Consider the following 17413-nt stretch of genomic DNA (forward strand, 5'->3'; position numbering starts at 1 on the left):
ACTGGAGAAAGAAAAACAAATAAAACCTAAACCAAGAAGGAGAAGAGAAATAATAAGGATTAGAGCAGAGAACAGTGAATTAGGAGCTGGAAAAACAGTAGAACAGATCAACAAAACTAGAAGCTGATTCTTTGAAAGAATTAATAAGATCAATAAACCACTGGCCAGACTTATACTAAAGAAAAGAGAAAAGACCCAAATTAATAAAATTATAACTGAAAGGGGGAGAGATCATGACTAATACCAAGGATATAGAAATAGTTATTAGAAAGTATTACCCACAACTATATACCAATAAATTCAACAAACTGGAAGAAACAGATGCCTTCCTGGAAACCTATAAACTACCAACACTGAAACAGGAAGAAATTGACAATCTGAATAAACCAAAAACCTGTAACAAAATTGAAGCAATAATGATAAATTCCCAAAAAACAGGAGTCAAGGACCTGATGGATTCCCAGGGGAATTCTACCAAACATTTAAAGAAGAAATAATACCTATTCTGCTGAAGCTGTTTTAAAAACAAAAATAAAAACAATACAAACAAACAAACAAAAAGAAGGAAAACTTCTAAACTCCTTTTATGAGGCCAGCATTACCTTGATCCCAAAACCAGACAAAGACCCATCAAAAAGGAGAATTACAGACCAATATCCCTGAGGAATATGGATGCCAAAATTCTCAACAAGATCTTAGCCGGGGTGCTTGGGTGACTCAGTGGGTTAACTCTCTGCTTTCAGTTCAGGTCATGATCTCAGGGCCCTGGATCTCAGGATCAAGCCCCACATCAGGCTCTCTGCTTAGCAGGGAGCCTCCCCCCACCCCCCCGTGTACTTGTGATCTCTCTGACAAATAAATAAATAAATAAATAAATAAATAAATAAATAAAATTTTTAAAAAGATCCTAGCCAATAGGATCCAAAAGCACATTAAAAGGATTATCCATCACGACCAGGTGGGATTTATTCCTGGAAGGCAAGCATGGCTCAACATTTGCAAATTAATCAGTGCAATAGAACAAATCAATAAAAGAAGAGAGAAGAACCACATGGTCCTCTCAATTGATGCAGAAAAAGCATGTGACAAAATACAACATCCTGTCCTGATTAAAACTCTCCAGAGTATAGGGATAGAGGGAACATTCCTCAATTTCATAAAAACCATCTATGAAGAGCCCACAGTGAATATCATTCTCAATGGGGAAAAGTTGAGAACCTTTCCTTTAAGATCAGGAACATGATAAAGATTCCCACTCTCACCACTATTATTCAACATGATACTAGAAGTCCTAGCATCAATAATCAGACAACAAAAAGAAATAAAAGTTATTCAAATTGGCAAGGAAGAAGTCAAACTCTCTCTTCACAGATGACATGATATTTTATGTGGAAAACCCAAAAGAAAACCCAAAAGACTCCACCCCTTACTAGAACTCATTAAGCAATTCAGTGATGTGGTAGGGTACAAAATCAATGCACAGAAATCAGTTGCTTTTCTATACACAATGTAATTATAAAACAAGAAATTAGGGAATTGAATCCATTTACAGTAGCACCCAAAACCATAAGATACTTAGGAATAAATCTAACTAAAAGGGTAGAGTATCTATACCTAGAAACTACAGAACACTTATGAAAGAAATTGAGGAAGACACAAAGAGATGGAAAAGCATTCCATGCTCATGGATTGGAAGAATAAACATTGTTAAAATGTCTGTCCTGCCCACACCAATCTATACTTTCAATGCCATCTCTATAAAAATACCTTTGACATTTTTCACAGAGCTGGAACAAACAATCCTAAAATTTGTCTGGAACCAGAAAAGACCTTGCATCACCAAAGGAATGTTGAAAAATAAGAACAAAGCTGGAGCCATCACATTGCCTGATTTCAAGCTATGTTACAAAACTATGATCATCAGGACATCATGGTATTGGCACAAAAACAGACACATAATAATGAATACTGTTATGCTGAAAATAAATAAAAAATAAATAATAAAAAAAGACACATAGGTCAAAGGAACAGAATAGAGACTTCAGAAATGGATCCTCAACTCTACAGCCAACTAATCTTTGATAAATCAGGAAAACAATATCCAACGGAAAAAAGTCTCTTCAATAAATGGTGTTGGGAAAATTGGACAGCCACATGCAGAAGAATGAACCTGGACCATTCTCTTATACCATACACAAAGGTGAAGTCCAAATGGATGAAAGACCTTGATGTGAGACAGAAATCCATCAAAATCTCAGAGGGAAATATGGGCAGTAACCTCTTCAACATCGGCCACAGCAATTTCTTTCAAGACACATCTCCAAAGGCAAGGGAAACAAAAGCAAAAATTAACTTTTGGCACTTCCTCAAGATAAAAAACCTCCTGCACAGCAAAGGAAACAGCCCACAAAACTAAGAGGCAACCCACAGAATGGGAGAAGATGTTTGCAAATGACATTACAGATAAAAGGCCAGTATCTAAGATCTATAAAGAACTTCTCAAACTCAACACTCAAAAAACAAATAATCCAGTCAGACAATGGGCAGAAGACATGAACAGGTACTTCTCCAAAGAAGACATACAAATGGCTAACAGACACATGAAAAAATGTTCAACAACACTAGCCATCAGGGAAATTCAAGTCAAAACCACAATGAGATACCACCTTACACCAGTTCAAATGGCAAAAATTAACAAGGCAGGAAACAATAAATGTTGGCAAGGCTGTGGAGAAAGGGGAACCCTCTTGCATTGTTAGTGGGAATGCAAGTTGGTACAGCCACTTTGGAAAACATTATGATGGTTCCTCAAGATGTTAGAAGTAGAGCTACCCTATGACCCAGCAATTGCACTACTGGATATTTACCCCAAATATATGGGCACATGCACCCCAATGTTCATAGCACCAATGTCCACAATAGCCAAACTGAGGAAGGAGCTGAGGTCCACTTAAACAGATGCATGGATAAAGAAGATGGGGTGATATATACAATGGAATATTAATTAGCCATCAGAATGGATGAACGCCCACCAGTTGTATCGACAGGGATGGAACTGGAGGGGTTATGCTAAGAACATAAGGAATAGCGAGAAGACCACGGAGGAAGGGAGGGAAAACTGAAGGGGTGGAATCAGAGAGGGAAACAAACCAGGAGAGACTCTCAACTCTAGGAAAACAAACTGAGAGATTCAGAAGGGAGGGGGTGACTGGATGGGGTAGCCAGGTGATGGGTATTAAGGAGGGCACATGTTGTGATGAGCACTAGGTGTTATACGCAACTATTAAATCATTGAACACTACATAAAAAACTAATATGTTGGCCAACTGAATATAATAGGAGATAAATTTTTTAAAAAGAATAGAATACCTAGGAATAATTTAACCAGGGAAATGAAAGGTCTGTATTCTAAATAGTATAAAACACTTGTGAAAAAAATTGATGACACCAATAATTGGAAAGATATTCTATTCTGTGCCCATGGATTGGAAGAATCAATATTAAAAAGTCCATACTACCCAAAGCAATCTACAGTTTCAATGCAATCCCTATCAAAATTTAAGGACATTTTTCACATAACTTGAAAAAAATAATATCTAATTTCTATGGAATCACAAAAGACCCCAAATAGCCAAAACAATCTTGAGAGAGACAAAGCCAGAGGTATCATATCCCCTGATTTCAAACTATATTACAAGTTTATAGTAATAAAATAGTGTGGTAATGGCATAAAAATAGACACATAGATCTAAAGATCAGAATAGAGCCCAGAAGTAAACCCATGCATATGGAGTTTACTTGCACAAGGAGGCAAGAATGTACAATAGAGAAAGAACAATGTCTTCAGTACATGATGTTGAGAAAACTGGATAGCTGCATTCAAAACCATGAAACTGGACCACTATCTTACACTGTATGTAAAATTCAACTCAAAATAGGGGTGCCAGTGTGGCTCCATTAGTTAATTGTCTCACTCATGAATTCAGCTCTGGTCATGATCCTCAGGGTCATGACTAAGAGATCAAGCACTGTATCAGGCTCCCTGATCAGTGGGGAGTCTGCTTGATATTCCCTTCCTCTCCTTTGCCCCGCCTCTGCCTCACATGTGTGTGCTCTCTCTTTAAATAAATAAATGAATAAAATCTTAAAAGAGAAACATTCCTTCTCTCCTTCCACCTCTCCCCTCACCCATTCACATTCTCTCTCTCTCTCTCAAAAAAAAAAAAAAATCAGGGGCACCTGAGTGTCTCAGTTTGTTGAGCACCCACTTTTAGCTCAGGTCATGATCCCAGGGTTCTGGGATTGAGACTTGTGTTGGGCTCCTTCCTCAGCAGGAAGCCTGCTTCTCCCTCTCGCTCTGCCTGGTGCTCCACCTGCTTTCACTCTCTATCTCTGTCAAATAAATAAATAAATAAATCTTTAAAACAATCAACTCAAAATAGATTAAAGACTTGAATTTAATACTTGAAATCATAAAATGCTAGGAAAAAACATAGGTGGTAAGCTTCTTGACATTGGTCTTAGCAAATTTTTTTTCTGTGACTCCAAAGACAAGGGAAACAAAAGCAAAATTAAACATATGGGAATATTTCCAATTAAACAGCTTCTGTACAGGAAAGAAGACCATCAAAAAATGAAACAACGAACTACAGAATGGAAGAAGATATTTGCAAATCATATATTCAATAAGGAGTTAAAATCCAAAATATACACAGAACTCATACAATCTAGTAACAAACAAAATAAACAGTCATTAAAAATAGGCAAAGGATGTGAATAGACATTTTTTTTTTTAAAGAAGACATTCAGATGGCCTACAGGCACTGGAAAAATGCTCAATATCACTAAACATCAGGAAAATGCAAATCAAAACCACAGTGGGATAACACCTTACCCGTGTCATACTGGTTATTATGAAAAATACAGCAAATAACAGATCTTGACAAGTATGTGCAGAGAAGGGAACTCTTGCACACTGTAGGTGGGTATATAAATTGATACTATCATTATGGGAAACAGTGTGGAGGATCCTCAAAAAATTAAAATACTGGGGTGCCTAGGTGACTCACTTGGAGTAACTGACTCTTAGTATGGGCTCAGATCCCATTCTGAGGGTCATGGGATCAAGCCACACATCAGGTTCTACAGTCACCTGGAGTCTGCTGGAGATTCCCTCCCTCTCCCTCCACCCACTTGAGCACTCTCTCTCTCAAATGAATAAATAAATAAATAAAATCTTTTTAAAAACTTAAAAATAGGGCTATCATATGATCATCAATCCCTCTTCTTGGTGTTCATCCAAAGCAAACAAAATCACACTTTGAAAAGATATGTGCACCCTATGTTTGTTGCAGCATTATTTACAATAGCCAAGATATGAAAACAATTTTAAAGTCCATCCATAGGTGAATGAATAAGGAAGATGTGACATGTATATAAAGTGGAAAGCTACTCAGCCATTAAAAAAAAATGAAATTTTGCAACAGCATGGATAGACATGAGGCTAAGTGAAATAAGTCAGACAGAGACAAATTCTGCATGATTACATGATTAGTTATATGTGGAATCTCAAAAACAAACAAACAAAAGAAAACAAAACCCAGACTCCTAGATACAGAGAACAGATTAGTTGTTGCAAAAGGGGGACAAGGAAGAATGAGTGAAGAGGATTAAGAAGTACAAACATCCATTATAAAGTAAATCATAGAGATGTAATATAGAGAACAAGAAATATTGTCAATAATATTGAATTAATTTTGAAAAGTGACAGATGGTAACTAGGCTTGTTGTGGTGACAATTATGCAATGTATATAATTGTCAAGTCACTGTGTTGTACACCTGAAACTAATGTAATATTGTATGTCCATTATTCCGCAATAGAAAATGTAATTTTTTTGAGGTATACTTAGCATACAATAAAATAAGTAGATTTTAAGGTGGACCTTGAGGAGTTTTGATTTGTTTGATTTGTAAACACATTTTAGCTTCTTTTGGCCAGTATAAAAAAATAGTAATGACTGGATGGCTTCTTGTTCACAGTTGTGAAGAGAGGAAATCCAAAATCAAGTCACCAGCAGATTCATTGTCTTGTGAGGGCGCTTCTTGCTTCAAAGATGGTTCCTCTTGCTGTAAAGCCATGCGTAGAAGAGGTGAGAGATCTCTCTGGAGCCTCTTTTTTATAAAGATCTAATCCCATTTCTGATGATTCTACCCTCATGACCTAATCACCTTCCACAGGCCCCACCTCCTACCACCATCATGCTGGAGTCTAGGATTTCAACCCATGAATTTTGCAGGGACACAAACATTCAATCCACAGCACATCCCCATCAGTTTCCTCCATTCTTCCATTGCCACAGCGGGAAACTACTGATTTAAATTCTAGTCTCAGGGGCGCCTGGGTGGCTCAGTCTATTAAGCATCTGCCTTTGGCTCAGGTCATGATCTCAGGGTCAAGGGATCAAGTCCCAAGTCCAAACCTTCTTCCTCTCCCTCTGCCCCTCCTCCCCACTCGTGTTTCTCTCCAGCATGCTCTGCTCTGTCTTTCAAAAAATAAATTTAAAAATCTTTTTAAAAAATTCTAGTCTCATAAATTAAGCCTATTCTAGACTATTCCAGAATTGATTCAAATTAAATCCTATATTAAGTTCCTTTGGTCTGATTCCTTCTTTCATCATCATACTGTAAGAGAAATCCATGTTCTTACATGGATCAGAATTTAGTTCTGATTTAATAGGGATTATTCCAATAGACGAATATGCCAGTTTGTTTATTCATTCATCTGTTAAGTGCTGGTTGTTTTTTCCCAGTTTGTGGAGTAAGTTCATGAATCCAGCTGATGTGGACATTCATATTCTAGTCTTTGTGGGTAATCTCCTCAGGCCAGGATCACTGGGACGTAGGGTAGATACAAGTTTGATTTTATAAGAAATGGTTGTTACAGATTCTAATTGTTCTACACATGAACTCTATTTACTCTTTCTTTACACCAATCATCCCAAGTGCACTCAATTGTTGTAAAGTATGAGACCTAATTCTCCTCATTCTTTGAATTCTTCAAAGAATCCTTTGAAGAAACTTCCAATCTCCTCTCCATCCTCTGTTTTAATTACTTGTTGATCCCTTATGCCATTTAGGTTTGAGAAAGAAAAGCCCTTCCCTCACTGAAAATGCTACCAAATGCGCTTATTTTTCCCCTGCGACTTCTCCAAGAGACCATGGGACCTTTCAGCCCATGGGAACTACTGTTCCCAGCTCCTCCTATTTTCTTCTCTTCTCTAAGTCCCCTGGGCTAGGATGCCCAGCTCACTGAGCACAGCCTCCCCTGATGAGCACACCATTATTACATAATAGCTCCCCACCCCCTTCTTGGGGAGCCCGTGCCCCCAGTCCCTCTCTGCTCTCCTCCAGACTCCCCTACTAGAAAAGTTGCTGTATGGGTGATCATCTTGCCTACCTCCCACCCGACTGAATCTTCTGCGGTCACAGGCTCCTTCAACCATGGGGCCTGCCTGGGCCCGGGCCCACTCAACAGGTGACCTCTGGCTGCCTCTCCTCGGGCTACTCCTGTCTGCAGTCTGCTGTTCTCATACCCTCCCAGGATGGCGCTTCACTTTCTCTGAAGTTGTGATCCCCAGGAAGGTGTCCCACAGGGTGGGTGGAACTGAGAGACAAGGCCAACTCTCCTACAAGATTTACTTCAGGGGCCAAAGACATGTGGTTCACATGAAAATCAAGAAGAACTTGCTGCCCAGGCAGTTTCCTGTTATCACCGATAACGATCAGGGCGCCATGCAGGAGGACTACCCCTTTGTCCCCCGAGACTGCTACTACTACTGCTACCTGGAAGGGGTTCCTGGCTCCATGGGCACACTGGACACCTGCTACGGGGGTCTGCATGGCATGCTGCAGGTGGATGATTTCACTTATGAAATAAAACCACTGGAAACTTCTTCCAAATTTGAGCATGTGGTTTCTCTGCTCGTGTCACAAAGAAGATTATCGGGGCTTGAAAGGTGTAAGATTGAAGAGCACAATACAGATCAAGAATACGAAGAGACAATTCTTGCTGGAACTCCTAGAGCCACCCCCGTGTATTTGTGGTGGCCACATAAGAAATACTTTAAAATCCACTACACAACTTCTAAGTCATTAATTGAATTGGACACTAATCTCACACATGTAATAGAGAGTGTGATGATTTTGAACAACATATTACATACCATCTACAAACCAACTCTCCTAGATGTCTACATACGTGTTTTGTGCATATGGGATAAAAGGGATAAGGTAGATTTATATGAAGAGCAAGATATTCAAAATATCATGACTGATTTTGCTTTGTGGAAATACTGGGGTTGGTATAACGATATTCCTCATGATACTTCAATGCTTCTTACAGGGGATAGAATTGGTGGGGCCTCATACTATGGCCAACCCAATGGAGTGTGCAACCCTAAGTGGGGCGTGGCATATGTATATATGACAAGATACCATGTATTTTTGGCTGCGGCTGTTGCAGCACATACCCTAGGTCATAATTTGGGCGTTGATCATGATACACCAGGTTGTCAATGCTTTCGAAGAAAGCACTGCGTCATGGCTCCTGAGCCTGGTTTGTTGGATATGATGAGCAACTGTACTTACGATAAAATACATCACAAGGTCACTATATGGGATCCTTGTTTGAGCAGACCAAATGTACGGTACACCAATTTTCCTTACATAGCTGCTCGTTGTGGTGACCTGTTCGTGGATCAGGGGGAAGAATGTGACTGTGGCTCCTTAAAACAGTGTTCTACTAATAAGTGTTGCAAGAGCGATTGTATCCTCACCCCTGGCAGTGATTGCAATGGAGGAACCTGCTGTGTCGACTGCAAATATGCTCTACCTGGATGGCTTTGTAGAGATAGGCTTGGTATTTGTGATCTCCCAGAATACTGTGATGGGAGGTCGCATAATTGTCCTAATGACTTTTACACCCAAGATGGAACTCCATGTTCACCATTGGCTGTCTGTATGAGAGGAAACTGCAGCGATCGTGACCTGCAATGCCAGTCCCTCTTCGGCCACCAAATAAAAGATGGTGCACCAGCATGCTATCAAAAATTAAATGTCTTAGGTGACCGATTTGGGAACTGTGGGGTGAAGAGGATACAAGGAGGAGGAAAACCAGTGAAGTGTGAAGAGCGTAATGTTTTTTGTGGACTACTGCACTGTCGTGATGTCAAAGAAATTCCTGGTGGAGGTGAGCACACTGTATTTCGTCACATAATAGTACGTGATGTCAAGGAAGAGTTATGCTTTGGATACGATGCACACCATGGGATGAATCTGCCAGAAATGGGGCTTGTCGTGGATGGGGCAATGTGTGGCCCAGGAAGGTACTGTTTCCAACAGAACTGCACTTTTATTCAAGACTTGGGGTTTGACTGTGATGTCAAGACATGCAATTTCCGAGGGGTGTGCAATAACATGAAGCATTGTCACTGTATGAGAGGTTGGAAACCCCCAACTTGTGAAGAGAGGGGAGTAGGTGGTAGTATAGACAGCGGCCCTCCACCTGACAGAGAATTTAGTCTTCGGGCCAATATCATTTTTAATGTAAACCAGACATTACTTCTACTGATAATTCGCTTGATTATTTTACTGATTTCAGGCATCATTGGTGCCTTTCATCATTTAGAAGAGATGACGTAAGAAGAGGATAAGAAGCAGAATTGCCTACACAGAAGTCAATAGTGACCGGAATGCGCCAGGTGGAGAAAATCATCTTGGCAGGGACTAAGAGAAATGACGAGAATCACTCTGATGATTACAGAATCCTATAGCTACTCGGAGGTTGTCATCTTAAAATAAAATGACTTGCCAACTTAACATGAGGTCTACACAGTTAAATTTAGTACCATCTCCTGTCTAGTCCTAGTCTTCTGATTGCTTTAAGACAGTAGAGACTCTTAAATACATTAAGATGTGGATTCTGGTGTTTCACAGATGCCCGTGGAGCAAATCTTGTTTGCACTGGGACGCACTTGGTTTTGACAAGGGGACCATTTCCCAATCGGTTATATACTAGATTTCTGTTCTTTGTTCATTTTATGGCTCCTGTTAAACAAATAACATTCAGAGTGACAGTTGGAAAATACGGTAGGACGGTAAGACCTTTTTCCTCAAGGCACAGGGGTGCCAAAAGATCTACCACCCACCAAGCATGAGCTCTTGGATAAAGTCTTAGGCCATGGGAGTTTCAAGGTCCATGTTACATTGAGAGTTGGAATGCACTGGGCCAGGATTTTGTAATGATCAAAAGAAAGCACCCAAGAAGGGCCTGGAACATGGGAGGCAGTGACTATGTGCCATTACTCTCATTCTTACTCTTGGGCTATGCTCAGCCTGAGGTATTCCAGGATTATGAGTTTGGCTTGGCGTCTTTATTAGAAATAAAACCCACAGGAGGAGCCATTGATCACTGACTGAGAGATCACTGCTTAAGGCCTCTGGTCATTAAAGTCATAGTAACTCACATTTAAATTCTGGGGAATTGCCTGAGCACAGCCTGTGTGTAAAGCACAGGGTAGAATTGGCTGTCTGACACATGTACAGAGAACAAACTCACACAAAAGGAAACAGGAAGCAGTCGCTTCAGAGATCATGCAAGAGAAGACGAGGGTCTCATAAGGGACATGTGTTATCTTTGTGCTGTGTAAATGCCTCAGGCCTCAGATCCAGATTCTTTCAGAAAATACACAATCCGGGTGAGAATAGCGCCGAAGGGTCAGGGAAGTATCCAGCATGACAGACTCAACAGGGGTGCTATTCTGTGCCATCAAAACCTGTCCACCTTTTCTAGAGCTCTCTTACCTTCTTGTCCAAGGGGCGTACGTGGTGGAGTGGTCTGGATCTCCATCCAAGACAGATCTGAGCCCCTGTTCACTATGCCCTTATCAAACGTGTATTCCTGCATCTACACTCAGCACCCGTATCTACTACCCACCGATGAATAAATCATGGAAATAAAAGGCACAGCATAGGGGATCTTGTCAATGATGTTGAAATAGCACTGTATGGTGACAGATGACAGCTTCGCTTGTGGTGAGCACAGCAGGACATGCAGAGAAGTTGAATCACCGTATTGTACACCTTAAAGTAATGTAACCCAGTGTGTCGACTATCTCAAATAAAGGGAACATTTTTCTTAAAGATTTTATATATTTATTTGAGAGAGAGAGACAGAGAGAGTTGGACGGCGAGGCAGACAAAGTTGGGAGTCTTCGAGGGAGCCTCCTGGGCTTGGCCCAGAGTCCAGTGTGGTATAGTCTGAAGTCTATGGGAAAGTGCTTAAAGGGTGGGTTCATGTGCAGCACTGATCTCCTCCGAATGCCGGACAACCTGCCCTCTAGTCAGCCACCACCCCCAAACCCGCCTCTGCACTGGCAGCTGGGGTCTTCCATGCCCCTAGGCCCGAACCCTAACCCTGGGTTGGGTTCTCAGGCTTCCATCCACAGAGGCCTGGCCCTCAACCCCTACAGATTGGGGGCCCATGAGCCATACTGTAGACCTCTGCCTGCCACCCAGGAGGAAACCGTGCTGTTGGGAGCTGTGGGAAACAGAGCAGGAGAAACTTGCACACCCCCCTCAGGCCGCCTTCACCTTCGGTGCCCCCTTCTGCCAAAAGAAGCTGGAACCTGAGGTTCAGGCTCACACCCTAACTCAACTCTGCCCCCAGAAGCTCGCCTCCATGGGAGGCCTCCGGGAGCCCTGTAGCCTGGCCTGTGGTCTCCTATGGCCACAGCATGCACCTAGCAAGAAAGCGCTCTCAGCACGGGGCTGGGCGCAGCCCGAATCACTGCCCAACACAGACCAATTCTCATGAGCTTTCTGCCCAAATCAGTATGTCCACAGAAATCTGCAAGCCCAAATTCTCACAGGAGCTAAAGGTTCAGGACCAGGGTGACAGAAAGGGGAGGCCAATAGCAAGGAACCAAAGGCACACGTCATGTGCATGTGAACTGGCCCACTTCTCTACCTGTCGGAAGTGAGCCATGCCTGACAGGAGAGAGTCCCACCTGCACCGGGTCTGTCCATTTGCTGCCCTTGAGCATCGGGGGAGGTGGCCAGCTGGCCACAGATGCTACCTGTCAAGTACCTATAGGACCAGCTCCCGGTCCTCAGCTAAGATAAAACAGTCTGTGTAGTGACCTATTTCTGGGGGCAGGGCATGTGCTCAGTGCTTTGGTGACTCTATCCCCTCCCTTTGCATTTTTTAAAAACACCTTAGGCAGGGAAAACTGACATACACAAAGCTGTCCATAGTTAATGTATGTAACTTGAGCCTGACCCTAACCCTCATGTATAGTTAAGATATACTCGATTTAGAATATTGCTTGTAATTAGAGGATGGTTTTTAGGAGCTAAGGAATCCAGGGACCAACCTTCTTCGGTCTTCTTCTCCCTTAAATCTGGTAAATGGGAACACATTCAGCTACGTGCTATCTGGAGAGTGACCACACGGGGACAACAGTGAGTCAACGTGCCCCAAAGACCACTGCAATGCCCATTCTTCCTTCATCTGTCAAGCCTAGTTCATTCAATGTTTACAGGTCATTGTACAGATGATGAGAAATGTGACGCTGTTGAATTTTTAAAAAACCAAACTAATTCTTTCAACCTGTTAAGCATAGAAGATGTTTTCTAAAATCTTGGAGTTGGAGAGCACGTGAAGGCCCAGGACCCTGGAAAAGGGCTATGACCATGGAATCTGTTCAGGTCTACTTGGGAAACAAGGAAGGCTTCTATTCCACTCCCTTCCGGGAAGAATCTGTGTCAACTAACAGCACTGAATCCACACCAATAAAACAGTGCAAAATGGTGCAGCTTAGAAGAAATAAAAGGAGAATCAACAGCCTCCAGAAGCAGAGAAAGAGCCACCCCCAGGAACAAAAAGACCTACCAGGAAGGGTCTGCTCAGGCCAATTTGCATTTCTGGAGATCCTCTGGAGCTAGAAGGCCCCCAGTGCCCCCGGGGGTCATGGGTCAGGCAGAGCTCACACCCTGAGGCTGCCCTGTTGGAGCCTGTGACCAGCCTCTTCCTCCACGAGACACCCCCTACCCCCTCACGACTCCAGCCTGCTTCTTGGAACTCCCAATCCCTTTCGGACCCCATTGTTCCCTTTTCCCATCCCTGCCATCATACAGAGTACGTTGAACTACTTACTGTTCTGTAATTTACATGTTTTTTGTCATGTTTGCTCTGAAACGATATCTTGCATCATCTACCCTGATGTAGAATCCCTTGTCTCATTGCTTGACTTCTCTGTGCCCTCACGGTGTCATGGGGCTAGAGTCCTGGGCAAGGTCCTCACTAAGCCAGCTCAGCAGTTGCAGTGAAGACCTGCCCCAGGCACTGCTATTTTTGTGCAAGTCAGGCAGCACAGCCAAAACCTTGGTTTGGGTTCAGGATGGCTCATGTGCCCCTCAGCCACATCAGATGGTCTGGGGGCACACCCTGAAGTCACGGGCTAGTCCATTGTTGCCCTGGGGAATCTCCGTGGAAGAGCCTTTGTGTCCTATGGGGGACCCCATAGGAGCCGGTCAATGGGAGTCTGAACTCCTGAGATAGAATCCATCCCGGAGACTGCCCGGAACTTTCCAGGACTTCATTCCACCGTCTTGCGAGTGGAAGCTGAAACCATTTCCTCCCCTTAGAAAGCATGAGTCTTAAGCTCCAATGAAGGGACTCTCCTAGGTCATCTTAGAAATCAGCGGAAGAGCCAGACAGAGATGGGAGATGGCCTCCAGCAGGATATCCCAGAGTGGCTTTATCTAGAGCCGAAACCACCCATGTATTTTTCCTGGGCTCCCAGACTCTCCTGAGACACTACCTGGGGCATATTCTGGGAACAAAAGGTCACGGCAGGGCCCCAGAAACCTCTGACACTGGTTATAATGAGACTCTGGGATGTCAGTGGAGTCCCAAGCCATGGGCCGTCTGAGTTTGTCTGCAAAGTCATGGTTGGTGGGAAACCCAAATGCTGACAGAAGGTAGAGGAAGATGGAAAAAGCTAGGCTTCTCCATCATGACGGCACAAGTGGCCTAGGCCAGGCCCATGCCAGTGCCACACAGGGTCCAGGGAGCCAGGTGCTGCATAACATTGCTGAGGGCTGAATCAGACTCATCTGGAATTGATGTCGATTTGGGCAGAAAGCTCGTGAGAACTGGCCAGAAAGCCCAGATGAACTCGCTTCCGGCAGCAGAGGCCTTCAGGGGAGTCTCCTGTGCCCAGGCCGGGGCAGGTGGGGCCTGCCATGCCCCTAGGCCAGAACCCTAACACAGGGTTCGAGTCCCGCATCAGGCTCTCTGCTCAGCAGGGAATCTGCTTCTCCCTCTCATTTTCCCTCTATGTTCTCTCTCTCTCTCTAATAAATAAAATCTAAAAAAAAAAAAAAAAAAAAAAAAAAGATGTCAAGATACAGAACTATCTCATCAACACAAAAAAACTCTTTTGAAAACTTAATCTTCAGGCGCCAAGGTGGCTTAGTCGGTTGAGTATTAATTCTTGGTTTTGGCTCAGGTCCTGATCTCAGGGCTGTGGGATCCAGCCCCACGTCAGGCTCCACACAGAGGGCTGAGTGTGCAGCCTGCTGAAGGTCGGCTCTCTCTTCTCCTTTCCTTAGCTGCCCCTCCCCGACCCCCACTCACACACTCTCTCTCTCTGAAGAAAAAATTGAAAGCATAATCTGAGTACGATTCTCACCCTAAATAAATCATTCCTCACTATCACCAAATCCAGCCATTGTTCAAATTTCCAATTATTTCTTTTTGTTTACATTTGTTTGAAACAATATCCAGTGGGTACCTGGATGGCTCAGACGGTTAAGCGTCTGCCTTGGGCTCAGGTCACAAACCCCGGGTCCTGGGGTTAAGCCCTGCATCAGGCTCTCCACTGAGTGGGGATCCTGTGTCTTCCTCTCCCTCTGCCTGCTGCTTTGCCTGCTTTGCCTGCTTGTGCTTGCGCGCGCTCTCTCTCTGTCAAATAAATAAATAAAATCTTAAAAAAGAAATATCCAAGTAAGATCCATACATAGACCCATATGAATCTATAGGTCTCTCTGTCTCTTTTCTCTTTCTCTAGCTTCTGGCTTTTATTTTCAAATGTGTTCTTTGAGGAAAGCAATTTGCCCTGTAGAGTTTCTCTCATTTTGGATTTTCTGATAATATCTTCATGGTGTTGACATGTTCCTCCCTGAAGGCTTAATAACATTCAGATTCTCAGTTTTTGATGAGAATGTTTCTTCAGGAAGCACCCCGTGCCTAGTTACCTCTCTCTCTCTCTTTTTTAAGTAACAGCTTTACTGAAATACAATTCACATACAATAAATTCACTCTTTGAAATGTAACAATTCATATTCACAGAGTTGTGTGGCCAACACTCCACTATTTAATTCTGGAATTAGATAAAATTCCACCACCCCAGAAAGAAATCCCAGACCCCTTGGCAGTCACTCCCCATCCCTCCGCCTCCACCCCTGCTAACACTAATCTACTACTTCCTGTCACTATGTTTGCCTACTCTGTGTGTTTCAAATATGGGTGACCCTTGAGTAATGCAGAGGTTAGCAGTGCTGACCCCCCCATGCAGTAGAAACTCCGTGTATAAGTTGTAACTCCCCCCAAACATAACTACTAATAGCCTTCTATGGACTGGAATTCCTCACTGATAACAGAGTCAAATCAATATTTTGTATGTTACATGTATTATGTGTTATATTCTTATAATAAAGCTAGAAAAAAGGAAAATGTTATGAAGAAAATACACGGCAGAGAAAATATATTTATAGGAATATATATATATATATATATATATCTGTATCAGTGGACCTTCGCCAGTCAAACCTGTGGGGATCAAGGCTCAGCTCTAAGGGAATCATGTAGTATGTGTTCCTTTGTGTCTGGATTTTTTAAAAAATTACTGATTTATTTGAGAGAGAGAGAGTGACAGCAGGAGGAGGAGCAGAGAGAGAGGGAGAAGCAGACTTCATTCTGAGCGTGGAGCCCAATACAGGGCTCAATCCCACAACCCCAAGATCACGATCTGCACTGAAACCAAGAGTCAGATGCCCAACCAACTAAGCCACCAGGTGCCCCTTGTGTCTGGATTTTTTAAGTACTTAGCGGAATGTTTTCAAGGTTCATCTGCATTGTAGCTGGTATCAATACTTCTTTCCTTGTTATCGCTGAATAATATTCCATTGTATGGGTAGGCCACATTTTAAGTGTCTGTTTATTTATTTATTTATTTATTTATTTGGCACAGAGAAACAGGGGGAGAGAGCACAAGCAGGAGGAGCAGGAGAGGGAGCGCAGGCTCCCCAATGAGCCAAGAGCCCAACCCGGGACTCAATCCCAGGACCCTGGGATCATGACCTGAGCCAAAGGCAGATACTTAACCAACCGAGCCACCCAGGTGCCCCGATATGCCACATTTTTAATCCATTCAAAAGTCGATGGATATTCTGGTTGTTTCTCCTTGTTTTTTATGAAGTGCTGCCATAAACAGTTGTGTACAAATTCTTGTGTGGACATATTTTATCAGAATTCTTGTGTACGCACTAAGGAGTAGAATTTCTGGGTCATTACTTAAATCTGTTTAAGTTTTCTTGCAGCTCTTTTTGTTCTTAGGATACATATCTATGAGAAGGTGCAGTCAAATTATCTTGTCTTAAAGTCACTTGAAATAGTTTCTGTTTCTGTGGTCATGCCACAGCTCAATACACAGATGTTATTTTATTTTTTATTTTGACTTAAAGGATTTCTTTTTTAAATTTAATTTGTCTTATGTTTATGTGAGATATTTGTATGGGCTCCCCGTGTTCCTTCTCTGCTCCATTCCCTAATAATCCAGCTGAAAAGTGATTGGGCAGGTCCAGACAAGGAAGACAAACCGGTCTGGAGGTACTCAGCAGGTCAGCGACCTGGCAGTTGGGGCCTCAGAAAGGTAGGTGGCCAAGTTGGCCAGTGACACAGCCGAGCTGGGAGGTTAGTTACATGAAGGCGGATTGAGCAAATACAAAACTATTTTGAGGATAATGGGTAATGGGAGGCAGGTTTCTCAATGTCAGGAGGGAGAGTTCCAAATCTTTTATTTTTTAAGATTTTATTTATTTATTAGACAGAGAGAGAGAGATTGAGCACAAGCAGGGGGAGCAGTGGGCAGAGGGAGAGGGAAAAGCAAGCTCCCTGAGGAGCGGGGATCGTGACCCGAGCAGAAAGCAGACACTTAACCAGCAGAGCCACCCAGGTACCTGAGAGCTCCAGATCTTATAAAGGAGAAATCTAGAACAAACCTTTGGTGTTGGATTGGCGTTGGAGGTATTGCTGAAATCAGTTCCTCAAAATAAAAGATAGCTATGGAA

At 42.7% G+C, this 17413-nt stretch overlaps 1 protein-coding gene across 1 annotated transcript; it reads left to right on the forward strand.

Annotated features, from left to right (window-relative positions):
• The first annotated feature begins 7501 nt into the window (after nucleotides 1-7501).
• LOC101685694 (disintegrin and metalloproteinase domain-containing protein 20-like) lies at nucleotides 7502-9700 on the forward strand. Its single transcript, XM_045074611.1, has one exon. It carries the CDS (start codon nucleotides 7502-7504, stop codon nucleotides 9698-9700), a length of 2199 nt encoding a protein of 732 aa, XP_044930546.1.
• Nucleotides 9701-17413: the final 7713 nt, after the last annotated feature.

Source organism: Mustela putorius, unplaced genomic scaffold (assembly GCF_011764305.1).
Source record: "Mustela putorius furo isolate JIRA1106 unplaced genomic scaffold, ASM1176430v1.1 tig00000129_pilon_pilon_pilon, whole genome shotgun sequence".
NCBI classification, from domain to species: Eukaryota; Metazoa; Chordata; class Mammalia; order Carnivora; family Mustelidae; genus Mustela; species Mustela putorius.